We start from the raw sequence: 19,317 nt of genomic DNA, 5'->3' as shown, positions 1-19,317 counted from the left end.
AGCGGATACTTTCAGTCAAGTGCACATTCCGCTCAGGTTGGTTTGTGTGTGGAAGGGGGCCCTGAATGAACGGCCCCCTTCTCTTTAAATGTGTGTTGCATTCCTCAGGGGCGACGGGTTCCACCGGTTACAGGCGGCCCCTGTGCTTGACAACACGTCTATTGGGGGGGGGGGGGGGGGGGGATTTGACGCTTTTAAACCGTGTGCTTCAGTTTGGATGTGGAATGTCGAATTGCACATTTGTGCTCATTTTGTCCATTTTGGGCATGAGTGGGGACGTTCTGGCATGATGAGCTGGAGAGGAGGATGATGATGATGATGATGATAATGATGATGATGATTATGGTGATGATGATGAGAACTGGTGGAGGGTCTTTTGTATGTTTCTGACAGCAGGACTGAGCTCAGTTTGTAGAAAGGGCTCTACTTCCCCACTCAGGCTGCAAGTCACGCCTGGAAAGCTGTCGTGCACTTTCCGGCCTTTCATTTCCTCTTCTTCAAAGAGGTGATTTTTGAGCACTTGAGTCCAATCTTCATGTACTTAAAGTTCTCTATTCATCTCCACCACCCTCTGGAAGAAATATTCCTATCTTTCCTGTGCACTTGACATCGACTTCCGGACCTTGCTCGTGCGTTTTCTTGAAGATTTGGTTAAAGGTGGACTTGGGAAAAACCAAAAATATTAGTAAAACTTGTAAATAATCCAAAAAAAAAAACATTGTTGGCCTCAACAATAAAGCAAAACCTCACAGGCCAAAGAAATGACCTCGAGCGTAACATCTGAATCGTGCACGCAGAATAAAAGAGAATTCACGGACTCAATGGGACAAATTCAAAGCTTGTTTAAATCTAAATGGAAACAAATCTACCTACAAATAAAAGCTGCCACCATAAATCACAGCCCTGATGAGCGCGGCTGGTGCGAACTGTCAGGGGAGACAAATGGAACTCTGCATGTTTGGATGAAGAAAGTAGGCCACCGCCATTGCCCCCCACCCGTCCCCGTCCCCGTCATTATCTGTTATTTGAGGAGAAGAGGATAAATAACTTTTGAGGACGACGCGCCGCCCTCCGCCATTAGCGGACTGATGGATGCCTGTCTGCTCCCGTGACCCCCTGAGTGGTGACCATCCGCACGGGTACCTTCCCCATCACGTTTCTCCAGCCGTCTCCGGGAAGCTGCAGATAGAGATGGGGAGGCAGCCCCCATCCATCTCTCTCACGTGCACACGTCTCACAGCGTGCGCGTTGTGGTCTGTGCTGTGCTGGGGAACGTGCACAGAAGCACATAAATATGTACGGTAATGCCGGCGCATGGCGAGGGGACAGCGTTTCACCGGGAAAACCAGGAAGTCTTTGGGATTTGGGGACAATCTGGTTCGTTTTCACAATTTGAACGTTTCCACGCGTTCGTGTGAGGACAGCATGACGGAGTCCTTAATCTTCAAGGGACAACTTCTGGGGAAGGGTTTCCTCCTGCTTTTTAGGATTCTTGAGATCAAAAAGCTTCTGAAGTGACAAATGAGGGGAGGACTGATGGGATTTGGTGTCCGAGGGTATTAGAGGCAGGGAAAACCATCCCAGTCCTCTTAGCTGCCACTTATTCCTCTTCTAACGCACCATCAGGGTTGTACCTTAATGCAAAATGAGTCATTTCCACATTTTTAAAGGTGAACATTTGATTTTTAAGAGGAATGAGCGTTTTGGGTTTTTTTTGCATCAGATCTTCAAAAAGTCAAAGGTGAAATACGTCAATTTCTGTTTTTGCACTCGTCTTTGAACCGAGTGTCACCGCAGACTCGCCCGTTTTGGGTGAAAAACCACATTTAAAGCTCTTTTAAAACAACTAAATCGTGGCTCGATTACAAAAGGCTCAAATCCTGTTGGTTAGAGTTGAAGAGGATCGAAATCGGCTCCACTCTCTGAGCCATCTGCTCGGATCCTTTAAGCAGCTGAACTTCGCTCCGTGGCTGGTTTCTAGATTGCTTCAATGCATCCAACAGACAAATAACGACAGGCTGGATGAACAGCTGCTTCCAGCTGCAGACAGGGGGGCATTAGAATTTTTCATGAGGACAGAGTAGCTTCAGCCCCGGCGTGCATGAAATATCAAGTTAGGAATAACAGAAATGATCATTATCTTCAGCATTTGTCCACTGGTTTTAATGCAATTTTGCTCCAACTGAACAGATGCTGTGTTTTTTCACAAAAATGAAAAATGCTGTTCAAAGGACAGATGACTGAAAAAATATTCTTATTTGTGCCGTGTTCCGATGGTGGACGGGGACGGGTTTTGACGCCCTCGAGTTCCGTTTTCACTTCATTTTTTTTTGCAGAACTCCAATGATTCATTTTAATACTTTGCAATGTTTCTTTGTAATATTAACTTTAAAACAAAAAATAAATGTAAATACCAGACTGTTACAATACGTCACTGAAAAAAATGTTTTATTGTAAAACAAACCTGTAAAACTGATAAAATATTGTATGTCCAGTTATACACCAGAAAACAAATTACGTAAAAAAGAAAAGATCATTAATAAAAATAGATTTGAAATCACTAGCAAGCAGAAACGTGAGTCAAGCTAAAACCCATTAGTCTGTACAATAATTAAAGGTTGTCTTTAAACATTAAATCAACCATAAAATTTGATTACAATGGCGCTAAAGTAATAAAAGTAAATTAGGAAAGATAAGAAATTCAACATCCCTCCAAGTTTGGATCTGTGACATGAAGAAAGAGTTTAACTGAAAATGACCAATCAGGAGAGGTGTTCTTCTTTTCCTGATTATTTCTTTGAATTCTTCTCCAGGATCCAGTCAATGACCTACAACAGCAGGAGACACCCTTCAGTCTGGGCATGAGCAAGACAAAACCACCAGCGGGACGGCCGATACCTGTTTGACGTTGCTGCCAGCCGCCTTCTTCATTTCCTCGTGGAGACCGCGAGACGTCTTTAAATCCTGATCAAGAAAAACCCCAGGACTTTAACTTCTGCCTGCTCTACTGTTACACTCCACGTTTGCTGCCAGCTCGTTTATTTAGAAAGAGCACCGGATTCTACTTTTCACAGCCGTTCTGATATGAAGTTAATTTGTAACAAAATACAGCATATGGCGAGGGATTGGAGCCCTGGTCGGACAGAAGCTCAACAATAAGGAAGAGGCGACGGGACTTGCCTTCAGGTAAAATTTGGAGATATCAAACAGCCTTTTGCTGCAGGCCTCAAAGCACTCGTGCTCGACACCGATCCCATGATGCTTGAGCGTTTTGGCAACCACCTCCAGCAGCATCTGAGGACACAGAAGACACACTTTTCAAATCTACACTGGGGAATGTTAAAATGTTGATGTTCGGCTGTCCAAACCGCTCGATGCCAACCCACCTCCGAGAAACGTTGCTTTTTTATGTATTATTTCTGTATTTGTGTCAAAATGCCTTGATGTCGGGGACGTCCTTGCACAAACCTGCGTGTTGTTGTATGAGGGCAGGGAGACATCCTGGGCTGCAAAGTTCTGCCTTTAATCATGACGCCGCGACTGCTCTGAGGAAACTAAGAATCCGCGTTGAGAATCATCTGTGCCGCTGTGTCTCACGAGGAGCAGAGCAGCAGCTTTACCTCTCTGGCCAAAATAACCCACTATCAGTATTTCTGTATAGGAGCAACTGTTCGCTCCTGTACTCGCGTCCGTATGATGAGCCTGTTTGCATAGCAATCAGATCAGAACAACTCAAGGTCAGAAAGCAGATTGCCGGCTGTGTGTGGGACGAGAGAGAGTGTGTGTGCTTGGAAAAACATGCAAAATTACAGCGAAACCTCTACACACTATACTGTGTGTGTGTGTGTGTGTGGTGTGTGTGTGTGTGAGTGTGCGTGTGTGTGTGAGAGAGATGACATTAGCTGCTAAGATGTACTTCTGAAAGAGCGTCATGATGTCGCCCATACTTTCCCTATGCAAAACGCGAGTCATTTATCTTTGCAGAGGATGATGCACGACTCCGCCGCAGCCGTTCGATTGGTGATGAAAGTGAGACAATAAACAATAATTCTCATAGATTTTCTCACAACACCCCCCCCCCCCCCATCTATGGCTGAATATGACCTTTTAGAATTGCCACTTATGTCCAATGCCTCCTATAGTTCTGGTGTCATTCTTTGGATAAAAGAAACCTAAAAATTCACAGTTGAAAAGTGAGCCAATAAAATGAGCATTGCTACAATGCAAGCAAATTTCTCAATACCCTATTTTTTGTTTTAAATGTAAAAATTTTATAGCTTAAAGCCTCTTGTAATAGGCCATATTTCTGAGCTAAATGGGGATCTTAGGGATGATATAGATGAAGAAAAGAAAAGCAATGGAATATTATACAACTGCAAAAACATACATTTCAAAATATAAAAAAGCCTTTATGCCAAGAGGAAAATTTAAGAAACTTCCATCTAAACACACTAAAATAGCACAAATTACTGAAGGTCGGTGAATCCATTTTCTGCCATTGAGCTTGCTGACTTCCTCAATAACTTAAACTTGTTTATGAAACATGATGTCAATTCAAGCCAAAAATGGATCAAGGCAGGTTTCCAAAGTATGCGTCTATGTCTACATCCAAAGATGGTTCAGAAAAAGAGAAATCTTTTGAGCTTAAAAACATGGGAGCACTCACTCGGTTATGTTTTTGCGAGCGTGACTCTTTGGCTGTTTTTTCCTCAGCTTCTCCATTAAGAGTCGTCTGTTGTTGAGGTTTGTGTTTGCCTGAAGAAGGAAGAGTCGCTCCACCTGTGTGGAAACAGAGCTATAAGGCATCGACGTCGTCACAGTAACAGTATTGTACACATGATTTTAACAGTAATGACAGAAGCAGGAAAATGAGACTGGCAGTAAAGCAGGACTCAAAGTGTTTATGCTCAAACGCGTCACTCAAAATGGATTCATGTGTGGAAGCCTTTTAAAAAAGCACTCGGACATTTTCTTCATGACTGAAGCAGAACTGCAAAACATACACTTGTTATAATGTGTGAAATAATAAAGAAATAATTAAATCCTTAGCTGAATTTGAAGATACCCTGAGGTGCTGCTGTTGGCGGCTTTCTAAAGCGCGCTTTATCAGTGTGATGCCACACTTGACACTGATTGCGAAAGGTTATCAAAAAAAAGCCCTCGTTAGTTATGTCAACCCAATCTACATGGCCTTGGTCCTAATGGCCCCATCTACGGATTAGTTTTTAAAAGAGTAATATAAGAATCATTTTTACATAATTGGCTGAATAAAGCTTTTTTATCTGATTGATTCTCCCCAGCTACACAATGCAAATTATGTTTAAAAAGTACACCTCATTATTACAGAATTCACAATGGCTGCTGCTCCTGATCAAGATAATGTGTTTTGGAGCCGCTCTGCAGCGGCAGCATGTTTTGCTTACAGCCCCGACGCTTCAAAGGAAACTACAATCAGTGACTTTTTCTTAAAAGAAAAAGGTCTTTTCACTATCTTGTTGTCAGAGTATATCAACGCTGAACACACTGCATTCACAGAACAATAAAATGACATTACTTCGATGACACTACTTCTCGTTATGATGAGAATGAGTGTAAAGACCAAATGATGGCTTTTTGTGGAGCAATGACACTAAATCTGACTGGCTCAGTTCATATTGGTCTTTAAATACCTTTTTTTTTTTTTAGATTTTTCTTGCAGGGTGAATGTGGCCAAAGTGTCAATATGCAAGTCACCCAATTCTTGATGCTGACTAGAGGACATGACCCAGTAAAGACTCTTTAGAGGTCACTAGTTTTGACACATTTGGGCCTGTTGCGTGTTTGTCGTACCTGAGGCCGTGTGTCTCGTAGAAGAAGATGAGGAAAGACCAGTAGAGGAGGAGAAGGAGGAGGAGGTGGAGGACTTGGATCTGCCAGGTTGCCGCCGTAAAGACCTGACGGCAGGATGTGTCCCACTGCTGCCACTGCTCTGAGAACACAGAGAGTCGCTGCTCTCCGACTTCACTAGCCTGGAGCATTCGAAAAAAGACATGATCAACAACGGGAACTGGTAGGATGTCGTCGAGCACAACTACAAATCCACAGTCGCTATTTGAAACCTTGAGATTAGCGGTTGGTGTGTTGTTGTCTTTTTGACGATGGTTGGCGTCTGTTGTTGGTTGCTTTTGTTGACTGTTGCTTGTGCTTGATTTGTGTCTGTTAGTAAAGTGGTTATTGCTAGTTGATCCTTATTGAATAGTTGTTGCTCATGATTATTGTTGGTTGCGTCAGGTGATGCTTGTCAGCGCTGGTGAATGTTGGTTGATTTGTTGTCATTGTTGTCCGTTAGTGTTGATGTTTGTTGTGGGTTGATAGATTAGTAATTGTGGTTGGGTTTTGAAAAGTTGGTGGTTGCTGCTTTGTTACTGTTCATTCTTATTTTTTTGTTGTTAGAGGCTGCAGATTGTTATTGATTGTCGTTATTGTGGCACGAATCCAAATCTGTGAGCATTTGGTAAATCCTTCTAAATCTATATTTAATAAAGCTTAATATAATTTCTCACTCTCTGCAGCCATGGAACATTATTGCTGTGGCATGATAAAGATGTAAATGCAGCTGCAAACAATCTGATAACTTTCATTAAAAGCAGATAAACACTCATCCTGCTGAGGACTGATAAAAAAAAAACACACTATACCTCTTCTGTGGACACCCTGAAATTATGTCCATGTCCCAAGACCTGCGCTTGAGTCGGGCTACATCAGCGTTCTCCAAAGTCTCTCCATCTGGCACACTTCCTGGTTCCGACATCACAGCAGGGGACGGAGCAGGGCTGAGGGCGAAAGGAAGAGCCGAGGGCTCCTTAGAGCACGTGGTTTGGGTCTCATAACGAATCAGACGGGACTGGAGTTTTACAAAGGCTTGATCCTGGACCAGGGACCGCTTTTCGTCTAGACAGAACCTGGGTCAAAATATAACACAAATACAAATATTAAAACTGCAGGGGCATTCAATGACGAATCCAAACTTGGAGCCTTTATTTGCGATGTACCGCAACTGAATTAGTTCTGTATAATTTGGATAGTGCTATTATGGAAACTCACTCTAAGCCATGATAATGTAAGGCTGAGGCTTTAGTGAAGGGCATCAGGCTGACTCTACCAGGAGACAGGTCTGGTGACAGCTGAAAGGAATTATCACTGGGTAAAGAGAGAGATGAACAGATGTGGTTTGGGGGTGAGAAAGTGTGAATTTAAAGTGTTAGGGGTCTTAATTAAACAAATAATAGGATTAAACAAATTAGCCTGAAAGAATGATAACACCTGCTTGATGACTGCTCTGGTTCAAAATAACAGTTGGATCAACCCAAATAATTTTAGTAGAAAGGTTGTGAGCTAATGAAAGCTAATGAGCGTAATCAAATCCTCATTATGACCCCCATTAGCGCTCGTTTGTACGCAGACTACAGCAACACACATTGCGGTTTTCTGAATTATGTACATATAATTTAGTCAGGAAAGGCAGAAAAATCACTAAACCTACCCTCGATTGAGAAGTAGTGGTTGTAACTCCCCCACAGGAAACCCGTCAGGGGTGAAGTGCTTTAATAATTCTGCAGCATCCAGTAAAGCAGGAGAGCCCTTCTGTCCATCTTTAGGACCCAGTAGATTATCACTGGACCCTGGACCCAACAGACCAAACCTATAACACAGAGGATGTGGATCAAATACCAGATTTAAATCACTTTTTTTGTGTGAAATCAAATTCTATTTACCTCCTTTTCTGCCGTCTCTTCTGCAAGTTCTCTGCATTTTGGAGGACGCTCCTCTCAGGCCATTCACACTGAAGCTGGGACATATTATGTGAACCTAGAACGAAAAACTAAACTAATATAAAAGGCTTCAGGGGGCACGGCGCACAAAGCAGGTATTTTATAATGAAAATGTACCGTGTCACTCTCTAAAGTGAATAAAAGTAAAGGGAACCCATGTGACTGGAGCTTTTTTTCCCTTCATCATTGTGAGGTGGTCATAGTGCCCCTCCACAAACATAAAGACATTATACCAGGCCAGTGTGTGTTCTCGCCGCTCCTCCATTCATCACAATAAAGCCTGGAGACCTTAAAAACACCACTGTGGTATTTTTTAAGGCAAGTGCTACTCTTGTAATCATTTATTCTAGCCGCAGGGTATTTGATTTGATTCCCACACTTAATTCGGATATTATTCTGTTATGATCCACAGAATGTTTGCAAAGTAGATAGTGATACATTGCTGTGAGACTATTCAAAAGAAAAGAATCAATTGTGAAGGTGATTTCCTTCAGGGCATGTGAAGATTGTGTTGTTCATTCCCTGACCATAAACAGCTGAGAATGACCAAAAAACATTTGTAAAAATCTATCCCGAGTCAACCAACACAGGGTAAATATCCCTAAAGGAAATAAACAATATTAAAACATACAGCTGATCTCCGAAAGGCCATAATCTTCATATAAACCGAGCTGCGCACACACTCTGACTATAATGACATTTATCAAACAGGTATTAGATGAGTTACCGTAAATGTAAGATTGGTATTCTGTGACTCAAATATGGTAAAAGCGAAAAACACATAAAGTGGTAAAAGACACATTTAATAGTGAAAAACAATGTATGAAAAATCAGACAGAAAAACTGGTTGCGATTATTTGTATGAAAGTATGTCAGCGGTGTCACTCAATTTTTTTTCTCTCATTCATTCGTCTATTTTTTTTTACCTGAGTCATTGGAAACTGTGTCGTTCTGCCTGGTAAGACAGGACGCAGCAGAAGGCAAAGAAGAGTCCATCATCTTCAGATATTGCTTCCTGGCGAGATTCAGAATGTCCTTTAGTTCACTGACCGGTACCGAGTTTGAGCCTGATGATTCTTCTTTTTGTCCTGGACAAACAAAGTTCCACAGTTTATGTCACATTTTTCTTTTGCCTCACCATTACAGCTAAAAATCCTTAAGAAAACCCACCAAACATATTTAACGTAGTTCCTTACAATTCATAAAGAATTATCCTTTCCAGTCAGAGTTTCATTAGTGCCTGTGGTCAGTCAGGACACCATCCTACCCTCTCCTCTGGCTCCATTGCCCTCCTGGTTCACTATCTGTGCCAGCCTAGCTGACAACACGCGAGTCAGTAATATATTTATATTTAAACATTCTTTCTATTGCAGCCTGACCTGAGGGCATGCCAATAAGTGAAAAGTCTATTAAAATTAAAAATTTCAAACCGCTGCCTGGGACCAGGAGGTGTACCTAGAGGGGGGGTATCAATGAATGGTGGAACAGATTTAGGGACTCTGCAGCTAAACCAGTAGGTACAGAAGCTAAATGCTAAGCCGGAAAATCTCAGTTGTATTACAACAATGGGCTAAAGGTTCTCTTTGAAGAGCCAAATTTAAATAATATATTACATGAATTGATAGTAGGTAATAAAACACAATGTTTATAGCCAGCATATCCTGATATTGTGTTATATATTGTGAGGCACTTCTAATGTGCCATTGTCTCGTTAAAAGAGTGTACTTACTGAGGTATTCTTTGAGTACCAGTGCCTGTAGCTGGTTCACCTTCCTCTCTCTTTTCAGGAGCATGTCTCCTTGGAGACAAGGCAGAGTGCGGAGGATGTTGCCTACAGCTCCTCCTGGTCAAACAGGAGCAAGGAACAAAAATGAGCATCATTAACTCATTTGAAAGTGGGATCGGGGTCAAGAGTAGGTTCCAAAGGTACTCGACCTCATCCATACAGAAACTTACTGCAGTCAGAGAGGTAACAGCAGATTTGTCTACTTCAGTGATTCTGACCCACTACATATTACAAACGCACTGCTGGATACTATAAGCAACTTAACTATGTGGATTTTAATTTTTCTAATCTTTGACAATTTGACTCTTATTAGATACTTTTCTACATTCTGGTTTTAGGGCAATTATTATCTTCGATTGGTCATTTTTCTTCATTTGAGTCAATTATTATTGTTCCCCCTCCATATAAGAATGTATGATGTTATTAAGAGAAACCCTAAAACAAAAATAGAAATTTTACACTAGTAAACAGAAACTTTACACTAGTAAATAGAAACTTTACCTAGTGTAAAGTTTTTTAAGGATGATTTTGATCATATTCAAAAATGTTTTAAATGGGCACTTTGGCTTTTATAAGAGATTAAAGCATGCTTTACAGTGTTGCATTGCATTTTAAAATACTTCAAATCTTGGAGGACAGATGAAATGTTCACGCGGGCAAACACTCTTTCATAACAACTCTCGGTTACATAAAGATAAAGAAGACAACATGACATTTACCAGGATCAGAGGCTTTAAGTTGAGACATAAAAAATGTCAACGTCAACCAAGGTGATCCACTTATCATTCTCATCACATTCAACTGAAAAGAATTAGTGACTCTGTCATTTATGCCAATTAATGTGACCGAAGTAAAAATCATAGTTCTTCTGAACGCCAAAATCAAGTTTTCAGGTTAGAACAAGAATCCATGAAAAAAGAAAGACAGAAACTCGCAAGCAAAATGTCATGTTTTTGTCGTGCGGTAAAAATGTGCAACTCCTGTCGATTCCAGGGAACGGAACCTTTTGTTCCAGACAAACTGAGGAGCTGCTACAACAGAAGGAAAATAAATGAAGACAATTCTTGAGTCACTTTTTATGGACCCAAAACCAATTATTGCTGGATGTTCTCAAAAATAAAAAAAGGTTGATAAATGAGTGCTCCTCAAAGTTTTTAGAGTGCGACAGATTCTCCGTCTCTCCAGTAAATGCAAAACTTGTTGTGCTGGCTTAAAAGTCATCGTGAAGTCACCACAGCAACATTTTCTTTTAATTGCATTAAATTAAACACTGTACCAGATGAAGATGTCCTTCTCAGCAACCCAGAGACAATTTCCATAGCAGCAGCACCATTGACTTGACTGTCTGAGTTCAAAAACCTGACCCTACAGGTTACACGCCCAGCATCTTCCCATCCCTGGACCAACAGGAAGTAGTGAGCACTTTCACCTTTGACCTCAACATCAGGCACTAGATGGGGCAGGGGAAAAAAAGTCATTTTTTAAATGCTGTTATTATCAAAACGGAATGTTTTCCATTGAATTTTACAAGATATTATTAGATCTACACATTATGCTGCTTAAGAACACCTTATATCCCCTGCATAGTCTTTCATTTTATCAAAATACCTCAAGTACGTGTAAACATTTACAACCACTTTGTGTTGCCAATATATATCCAGTGCCACTTCTGCATGTACTTCCCAGGAGCTTCATTAGGCAGGAGGTAGAACTATTTAGAATTTTAAAAATACCAGCTAGGGACTTTGGTCTTCTGGCAATAGTCTCCCTCCAGCGCTGAGAGCTGAGTTGGCTGGCTGCTGGCTGGGCAACATGGGTGACTGTACAAGAGAGGCTGAATAATGCTCCAACCTGGATGTTTAACAGTACACAGTACATATTGAGAGGCATAGTTATATGACAGTTTCAGTGAATCACACATGGAACATATCTATCAATAGTGTTTTAAAGAGACTTCGGAGATAAAGTGAAATGTAATAATAATGTAATGATCTATGAAAGATTTGCTTGGGCTTGGGGAAGGGTTACCTTTCCACGCAGCGACGTTAGCTGGTCCAGCAGAAGTTTTGCTTTAACCGACTTCCCAGAAAGGCCTCTTTTTTTCAGTGGTCAAGGAACAACATAACCATAAGTGACCCCCCCATACCCACGCTAAGCCACACTTCAGAGGATACAGGTCGCATTCGGTCCTGGACACCAGAAAGCTGGGTAAATCTGCCAAGTTTATCAGCTGAATCAAATCTAAAGCTGGTGTGTAGTAATGGAAAACCTGCAGCGAACAAGGGGGAGAACAGCAGAGAGTCGCAATCAACCCATAAAGGATACAACCAAAGAGCTGAGGACAAAGAAGGAAAAATGTAGGAAAAGTCACAGTGACCTACTGGCTGCCTGATGGAGAGGAACCACTGCCCCATGCTTGAGAAACCTGTTACATTACAAAGCCTAAAATTGGAGCTTCCTTCCTTCTAAACCTATATTTTGAGGTAATTGCAAAAAAAATCTTTTTCTGTGTATTAATTAGAATTAACTTAGAATTAATTCTGCAGTTGCTTGATTTCTAACATGCAAGAAATTGTTATACATCACTGTTTTGCTCCCATCCCCTGAAGCTGTGCAATTGTATTTATGTATAACTGTATAAACCTCATCAGTATTTCTCTACAGACCAACTGAGAAGGCTAAATAGTTTTTATTTGAGCAGCAGACAGTGTGTGTATTGTGCAGCAGAGTTATTTAACAGCCAGTTTTCCCAGCAGTGGAGAGATGTGATGGTTTTGTGTGTGTGTGTGTGTGCGTGCGTGCGTGCGTGTGCCAAAACCATCAACACCATCTGCTTCTTGTACAGAGGACTAAGGAAGTCACGTGTCTGCATTAAAACACTTACATACACATGCAATGAGTACCATGAGTGTGTGCACACACACAGATAACACGTTAGGTACACGTTATTTGTGTTAAGTGTAATTGTGTAAAAGTGACTAAAGTAAACACTACACATATTACATAACACTGACATCAGTATCATTTAGCCTAGATTAGATTATTTAATTGAAAATGTAATCTGTTTAATAGAGATCTTTTAAAGTTTGGTTTTTTTTAGATGAGGCTGGTAATGGTAATAAAGGTGCACTATTACAGACCTGAAAATTGCTTCATGGCATCCTGGAAAAAGTTCTCGTTTTGCTATAGTAAAAATATATCTTAATTTAAAATTATTTTAAAAAAACGCTACACGGCAAAATGATATCAACGATAAGTAAAGACCTACTTTCACAGAGTCCACTGTCTCAATGGACAACATTGGTTTTGAATAGACAAAACTACCAATATCAACATACATAAAGGTAAAACTCAGACTAGAGTAAATATTTAATGTTCCCGTCACAGCAATGGAAGGTCCACGAATATATGGATAACAAGAATCAAAAGCAGTACATTAGAACAATGTATGCGCATTTAACTGCCATTTATGTTGACCATAACCTGCAACAACAATATTTAGCTAGTTTAGCTTGTGACCCTACAAATAGTTCCCATTAAATGATTTAATATTTTGTCACACACCTTGCAAAATAAAATATTCTGATTTAGTTACACAGCAGGCCACTGCACTCTCCTACATAACATTAGCACTCCTTAATCAAACACAAATCCTGTGTTTAAATCCTGTTTCCAGGCAACAGCATAATTATACATACAAAAGACTCGAAAGTTAAAGGCATCAGATTGGTCTATAAGACCTTCTATAGCAGGTTCTTTATGTGGTCAAAGAACAGAATGGAAACGACCTTTTGGCTCATTCTAGCTGCCAGAAATCATTAAGAAATGACACCCTCTGCACTCCATTTAACTCTTTAGCTCGAAGGTAACGTGTGAGGAGTTAAAAGAACACTTCTGCCCCCGATGAAAATTCAGTCATTATCTTCACAGTTTGCTGTCAATCACAACTTTGCCTTATGAAAATCTCTAAACCAGGTTTTAGACTGACATAAAGTCAGACACACAACATCTGACTCAAGAACAAGCTCTGCATCACTCTGGAGGAAAACTGCTTATTTTTGTGGGACAATGGCAGGCATGTTGGAGAACAAACCTTTTACAGAGAGAAGACAGAAAATAATGAGGGGAACTGCTTCTGAATCCACAAAGCAACTGTCTGGCTATAAAAATCCATAAATCTGACGACCCGGGGTGTTAAAAAATGTTAAATGAGATGCTTCCATGACAAAGACTGTTTCCAGACCTCTGAAATGCAGCCCACTTATCACTGCAGTGGATCAGTTCATTCTCTCTGTGGGCTGTTAGCTCTTTAACAAGCACCTGCACATAAATCACAAGCTTTATTCTGTATCTGCACACCGAGTCACAATGAGAGGCATGGGAGGTACATTTATACAAGAAGAGTGCTTTCAGATTATTCGTTTGTTTTTTATTTGAATGTAATGTTCCCTTAAAGTGTTTATAGTCATTAAAGTGATGACATACAGGGGCTGTGAAGTCTCCAAGTCTCTAATAAAACCTTTCAGGTACTTTGGATTTCAGAATGATATTTAATGTTACTTAACAGCCCTGCTGGTTAAAACTATTGATGCTGTGACAGACTGTACGCTCCTAAAAACATGTGATGTCCAGCTTTACGGACGTGGTATCCCTTTGAAAATGATCACTCCTTTGCATGTGAAGGCTTTAATACCTAAATAATAAACTAAAATGTGTGGTAGTTAAGAGCTCAGCACTTACCTCAGACTGAAGTTTGTGGTCAGTTGTGGTGTAAGCAGATTGTGAGAGAAGACTGGAACCCCAAGACCGCAGAGAAAATCCATCAAAACGGAGCTCTGATGCATACTGAGGAAAACACACACACACACACACAAAGGTCATGAGATCGTGGGTGAATTGCTGCGTTTACACTGCTCACATTCCTGTTATTTTACATTATCAAGCAGCAACCTAGATTTTTCTCCAATGCAGCTTACAGGAGGATATACTGTATTATCTGATGTGTATTCATTATTATGCTATGGACAACGTGGCAGTAAAAAAAACCATGGCAGTTCCTCTCTGAAGTATTCCTGTAGGAATACCTCCGTGAATGAAGATTGTTACTGCGAGAACCTTCACACTTCTGAAGGCTCGTTTTAGAAAAAGGTCACTTTGTTTAAGATAAATCTGCATGTCTATTCTAATACACTAAAAAGGATCCAAGTGATGACTGGAGAAAACTTATGTCAAGAAATTGTGGGGCTAGTTCAACCAAGGTTTTACAGAGTAAATGAATGAGTCTGTGGAAAATAACGAATGTTTAACACAGTCTGCACTATCAGGCTATAAATCTCCCGTTTTAACAAAGGATTGGAGGTCCAGCTTAACGTAAATGGAACAGAAAATCCCTAAACCATGAATGATTTTAGAATCTGGATAAAATGTAGCACTGTTTTCTTTTTGATGCTGGCAAATGGGCCTGAATGATGAGTTAATGAAGCTAAATTAGTTTTTAAAGAACAACATTAATGTATTAGAAAGCAGCAAGACTTTTGCTACAAATGACAAAAGTAACCTCATTAAGAGCTTCAATAAAATTAACAAGAATTGAATTGGTCAGTGTGGAATAAAATCAAATCAAACAAACTTCCAAACAAGCTCCTCTTAAAGCACGCGGCCTTGATTAACAAGCAGAGCGGCTCATGAGCTTTCGACCTGCAAATTCACGACATGTTATTTGAACAAGCTTTTAGTGATACAAAATAAAACAGGAATGTTTCTTCGATGTTTCTACCTTGTTGGTAAGTATCTCGTGATTTTGGTGTGTGTGTGTGGGGGGGGGGCATTCATGCCAAGGCTACCTTCAATGAAAAATGTGTCCTTAGCGCAAAGCTAAGAAAAACAGCTACAAAATAAAAAAGCCAAGGCTGACCCAGAGCATGGCTGTCCTCACCAAACTCTCCAGCTTCGCTTGAGGCACAGGTGTGTCTGCTTCTCTCCCTGATGGCTTCTAAATCTTTCTACAGGACCTGACCTTTTTTTCCCCCCTCAATGGCTGGGTCACAACAATACCCACCATATCCTGCATTGCTCTCTGCCACGCTCACACGTCAGTTGCAAGTTGATCTCTGCCAACAAAACTGTACAGTGTCTACTTCCATCTTCGTGAGGACTAATTTCAGGACTATCTTAACCTTGAGCTTCAAACAGAGTTTTAACCCTCATACAGTGCAGTAAAGAAAGAACACATTGAGATGTATTTGAATTCATGCCGCTGCACTGCTCCATTGTACAAGCTTAGACACTACTGAATTTATGCGTCCAACTCAACAAGCATTTGTTGTTTTTCTCATGCTTCATTCAGAGCAAACACACAATAACAAAAAAAAATCACTGTATAATTAAAAACAGTTTCATAAACCTACACGATGTCTTAGAATTGTCTTACTTTGTTATGCAAGAGAGCTGCCACCCACACAATTTCTTCTAAATGTCTCAATTAAGGTGTGAATTAAAAAAACTGTCAAATTGGCAGCTAAATACTGTACATACAAAACAACTTTTGTTGAAATACTTAATGACCATCAGTTCCTTGGATCACCAGGACTGTATTTTTAATAAAATAATACTAAAAAGCGCTTCATTCTTTGTGAGCATTGTTAAAATTTATTAGGGTTTTCAAACGACTACTGATCTAATTTTCCTACCTTCTTTTCTCTGATAACCAGTGAACCCCTCCATAATTCCCTGTGGTCAATGCAGTTCCTCAATTCAGCAGGCTCTATTATTGTAGCACATAGGTAGGATGCCATTTTCTGCCACCTGCACAGAAAAAAATCCAAACAAAAACTAAAAGGACAATGATAGGAACTCTAAGAACACAAAAAATTCATCTTCATTGCATGATATATTTAGAGTTCCTGAATGATTGTGTAGATTAATTTGGTACAATACTGATAAGAAATCACATATTTTCTATCACGTATGTTGCAAAATATCAAAGCTTCCCCATATTTTTTGCTTTTAAAAGGCTGCCTTTGCTGTAAGACAACAGCGTAAATACACATTTGTATTCATTCAACGCCCCCTTGTGGCAAACAGTGAGAGCGCCTGCGGAATTTCTCACCCGCTTATGTTTTGTGTAACAACTGTGATCTTTGCAGCGTGCCAGCAGGACATGTGTTTGAGAGCTCCCAGCAGAGGAAGCAGGTCCTTTACAGGAGGAGACTGTTCTACGGAGCCCAAGACCAGAACATCTAACAAGGCCTTGCCTATAGAGGAAAACAGAATGAATCACAATGAAAATCAATGAGACATACCGTATATCTGATATACATTTGTCTTCCAAACAGAGCAGTGGACATAGTTTGTTAGAATGATATTTCCAAAAGTGAAATGCGAAGATGCTCGTGTCCTAAATATTGAGATGTGTGCAAAAGAGGTTGGGAGCAGTAATGACTGCAGCTCTTTAGGGCATGAAATGATGGAGGGAGATTGATCCTGAACTCCTGCAGAGGTTCTTTTCTTCTAAAGTGAGATCTCACTCCAGGAGGGAGACTGAAGAAGTAATCGGACTGAACATGTTCCAGTTTCTGCATTGCTACAGTATGCGCATATTTATGAAAAACAGGAGGTTACTTTCTATAAAGCTGCTGCCAGCAGATTGTCAAAAAGTGAATGCTTGAAATTGGAATGAATTTTTGTCACAGTAAAGACTTTTTTTTAAATTTGTCATTGGCAGATTTTTACAAAAATATTCAATTTACTAAAATCCAACTATATGTAGTAATTGTAGTTTTTGTTTTGATTTTTTGGGGGGGGCTTTTTCAGCTACACATCTGTGGATACTTTGCGGAATAATAGACTAAGGTGATGAAGACAAATCGGACTCAGTTTTTCAACACACAGCACACAAAACTAACTCGCTAAGAGTACCTGGAGGTGGAAGCTTGTCTGACAGTAGATGTAGTCCTTCAGCAGCCTCCGCTAAAATCCTGTACATTAAAGACACAAAGATAAAATGGGTAATGAGAATGAACCAATTTCAAATGATTTCCCTAATATATTGCCAATTTGCCTGAAAGTCAAACTTTTTGAATTTGAATAGAAAAATAATTGTATTCATTGACCAAAGGGTAGATCCAATACGGCTCCCACACTTGCCATTTAAACACACATGTGTTTATTCACATAATTGAAATCTGGTCTGTGACTCACTCTGTCAGTGATGACTGGTCGGACTTTTGCTCAACCGAGTCTTGATTATTCAGATATCGCTGAAGGGACTCCACAGTCTTGGATGTCTGTTCCTCGTCCTCATTATTTTGAAGGTCCTTTCCCAGCTCTTCCCAATCTGAACTGCAAAACTACCAGAGTGGTGATATGAAAACACATCCAACTTTCAGCCAACAATTTCAAACCCCCTGTGATGTCGTTCCATCTCACATCTGCAACTAGAAAATAAATGTCTACTGCATCTTTCAAAAGTGTCATGTCTGCTTTGTTTTTCTATTCTGACAGCCTGGTTTGTCACCATTTCTGAAACACTGAATACACCCATGTCACAATATCAACAGTGCTGCAATCTCCACCCAGCAAGACAGTGACTGCTTCATCTTCATGTTATGTGTGTAAATTTGTATATATGCGATCTCAAACTCTGCTTTGACTTTACACTTTTGCCATTTTTTTCTTTTGCATCACTGTATTGTGGCTTACTCTTGTTCATAAAATCATTTATATATTTATCCCAAAGTACATTTTTTTGTCATGTTAAAGATAAGGACAAAAGATAAGCAATTATGACTTGGATTTCTCGTTACAGGAACCTTCCAAATGATCGGAACAAAAGGTTCGGGATACAACCAATACAAAAAACCCAATAAGATGTCTAACCTGGGTAAAGTGCTGACAAGCCTGAAGAGCAAAATACCACCTCTGGACTGATGGGCTGCCATTGAGATAACAACCTGAGGAAACAGAGAGATATGTGACATAGAAGTGGCTAACTAAGGTGGTGATTCCTTATATTGACTATACCTGGAAACACAGATACACCCCGCTTTAGTTCCTGGGCTGAGACCTCCAGAAGTGTTTCGTATATCTGTTTTAATGGCTCCAAACCTGACACAGTGACAATCGAAAAGCCATGATTAATAACTGGCTTTATGTGCGAGTCTAGCTGAGATTAGCGTGTAAAAGCAAATATGTACAAATTACAAGTCACGCTAGTAGCTAGTTAGTGTTCACCTTGGAGAGACAGAGCAGAATTTACCAGCTAGTTAACAAGGGATTTAGCGGTGGTGGAAAAAGAGGAATGACAGAAACTAAACTTACATTTAGAATGTCCCAGCGGGCCGTTGTCACTTTTACAAAACGACACAACTAATATGTACCGATCCATGTCGTGTTATCTTCCAATTTGCCAGCCAATTGTTATATCTGATTAAAAAACCGACAAAAACAACAACTCTTTCGCGCAATGTTAAATTTCCCACCAGTTCGTCTTCTTCTTCGGTATCTGCAACTTGTCAGGGGTAGTACCAACCGGCGACGCCCGTGATCGCCACCTACCGGTGAAACGAAATCAACGCTTGCTTAAGACCTCGACTTTATCGCCTTTATCGATCCCCTGTTGAAGTTGAAGACCTCCCTAGCTATGATCAGCACTTCTTGATGAAATATATACTAATTATATAGCTTCAAACAAATCTGACATGCTCAGAAATAAGATGCCAC

The 19,317-nt window shown here is 40.3% G+C and overlaps 1 protein-coding gene across 3 annotated transcripts; it reads right to left on the bottom strand.

Annotated features, from left to right (window-relative positions):
• Nucleotides 1-2,431: 2,431 nt before the first annotated feature.
• On the bottom strand, nt 2,432-19,110 carry mtbp (MDM2 binding protein). Of its 3 annotated transcripts, none has more exons than XM_057044161.1 (23): nt 18,916-19,109; nt 18,619-18,702; nt 18,475-18,548; nt 17,797-17,945; nt 17,515-17,573; nt 16,706-16,850; nt 16,287-16,401; nt 14,338-14,442; nt 11,772-11,932; nt 11,626-11,692; nt 11,331-11,448; nt 10,874-11,047; nt 9,541-9,654; nt 8,738-8,899; nt 7,755-7,848; nt 7,523-7,681; nt 7,084-7,179; nt 6,678-6,941; nt 5,830-6,008; nt 4,667-4,779; nt 3,181-3,294; nt 2,899-2,964; nt 2,432-2,828 (listed from the first exon to the last, which is right to left on the bottom strand). In XM_057044161.1, the coding sequence occupies exons 1-23, from the start codon at nt 18,980-18,982 to the stop codon at nt 2,790-2,792; spliced, it is 2,718 nt and encodes a 905-aa protein (XP_056900141.1). In that variant the 5' UTR covers nt 18,983-19,109; the 3' UTR covers nt 2,432-2,789. The 3 variants fall into 3 exon arrangements, with proteins under 3 accessions (XP_056900141.1, XP_056900142.1, XP_056900143.1); XM_057044162.1 differs by having other exon boundaries at nt 11,772-11,866; nt 18,916-19,108; XM_057044163.1 differs by lacking the exon at nt 7,084-7,179 and having other exon boundaries at nt 18,916-19,110.
• Nucleotides 19,111-19,317: the final 207 nt, after the last annotated feature.

This window comes from Takifugu flavidus, chromosome 10 (genome assembly GCF_003711565.1).
Source record: "Takifugu flavidus isolate HTHZ2018 chromosome 10, ASM371156v2, whole genome shotgun sequence".
NCBI classification, from domain to species: domain Eukaryota; kingdom Metazoa; phylum Chordata; class Actinopteri; order Tetraodontiformes; family Tetraodontidae; genus Takifugu; species Takifugu flavidus.
This window is presented reverse-complemented; position numbering and strand designations above follow the sequence as displayed.

Coding starts and splice junctions, on each gene's coding strand:
- mtbp (XM_057044161.1), bottom strand. CDS start 18,982: ATGGATCGGTACATATTAGTTGTGTCGTTTTGTAAAAGTGACAACGGC. Junction 9,655..10,873: donor GAGAAGGACATCTTCATCTG/GTACAGTGTTTA, acceptor CTGTTTGACCAG/GAGGAGCTGTAGGCAACATC. Junction 8,900..9,540: donor GGTACTCAAAGAATACCTCA/GTAAGTACACTC, acceptor TTGTTTGTCCAG/GACAAAAAGAAGAATCATCA.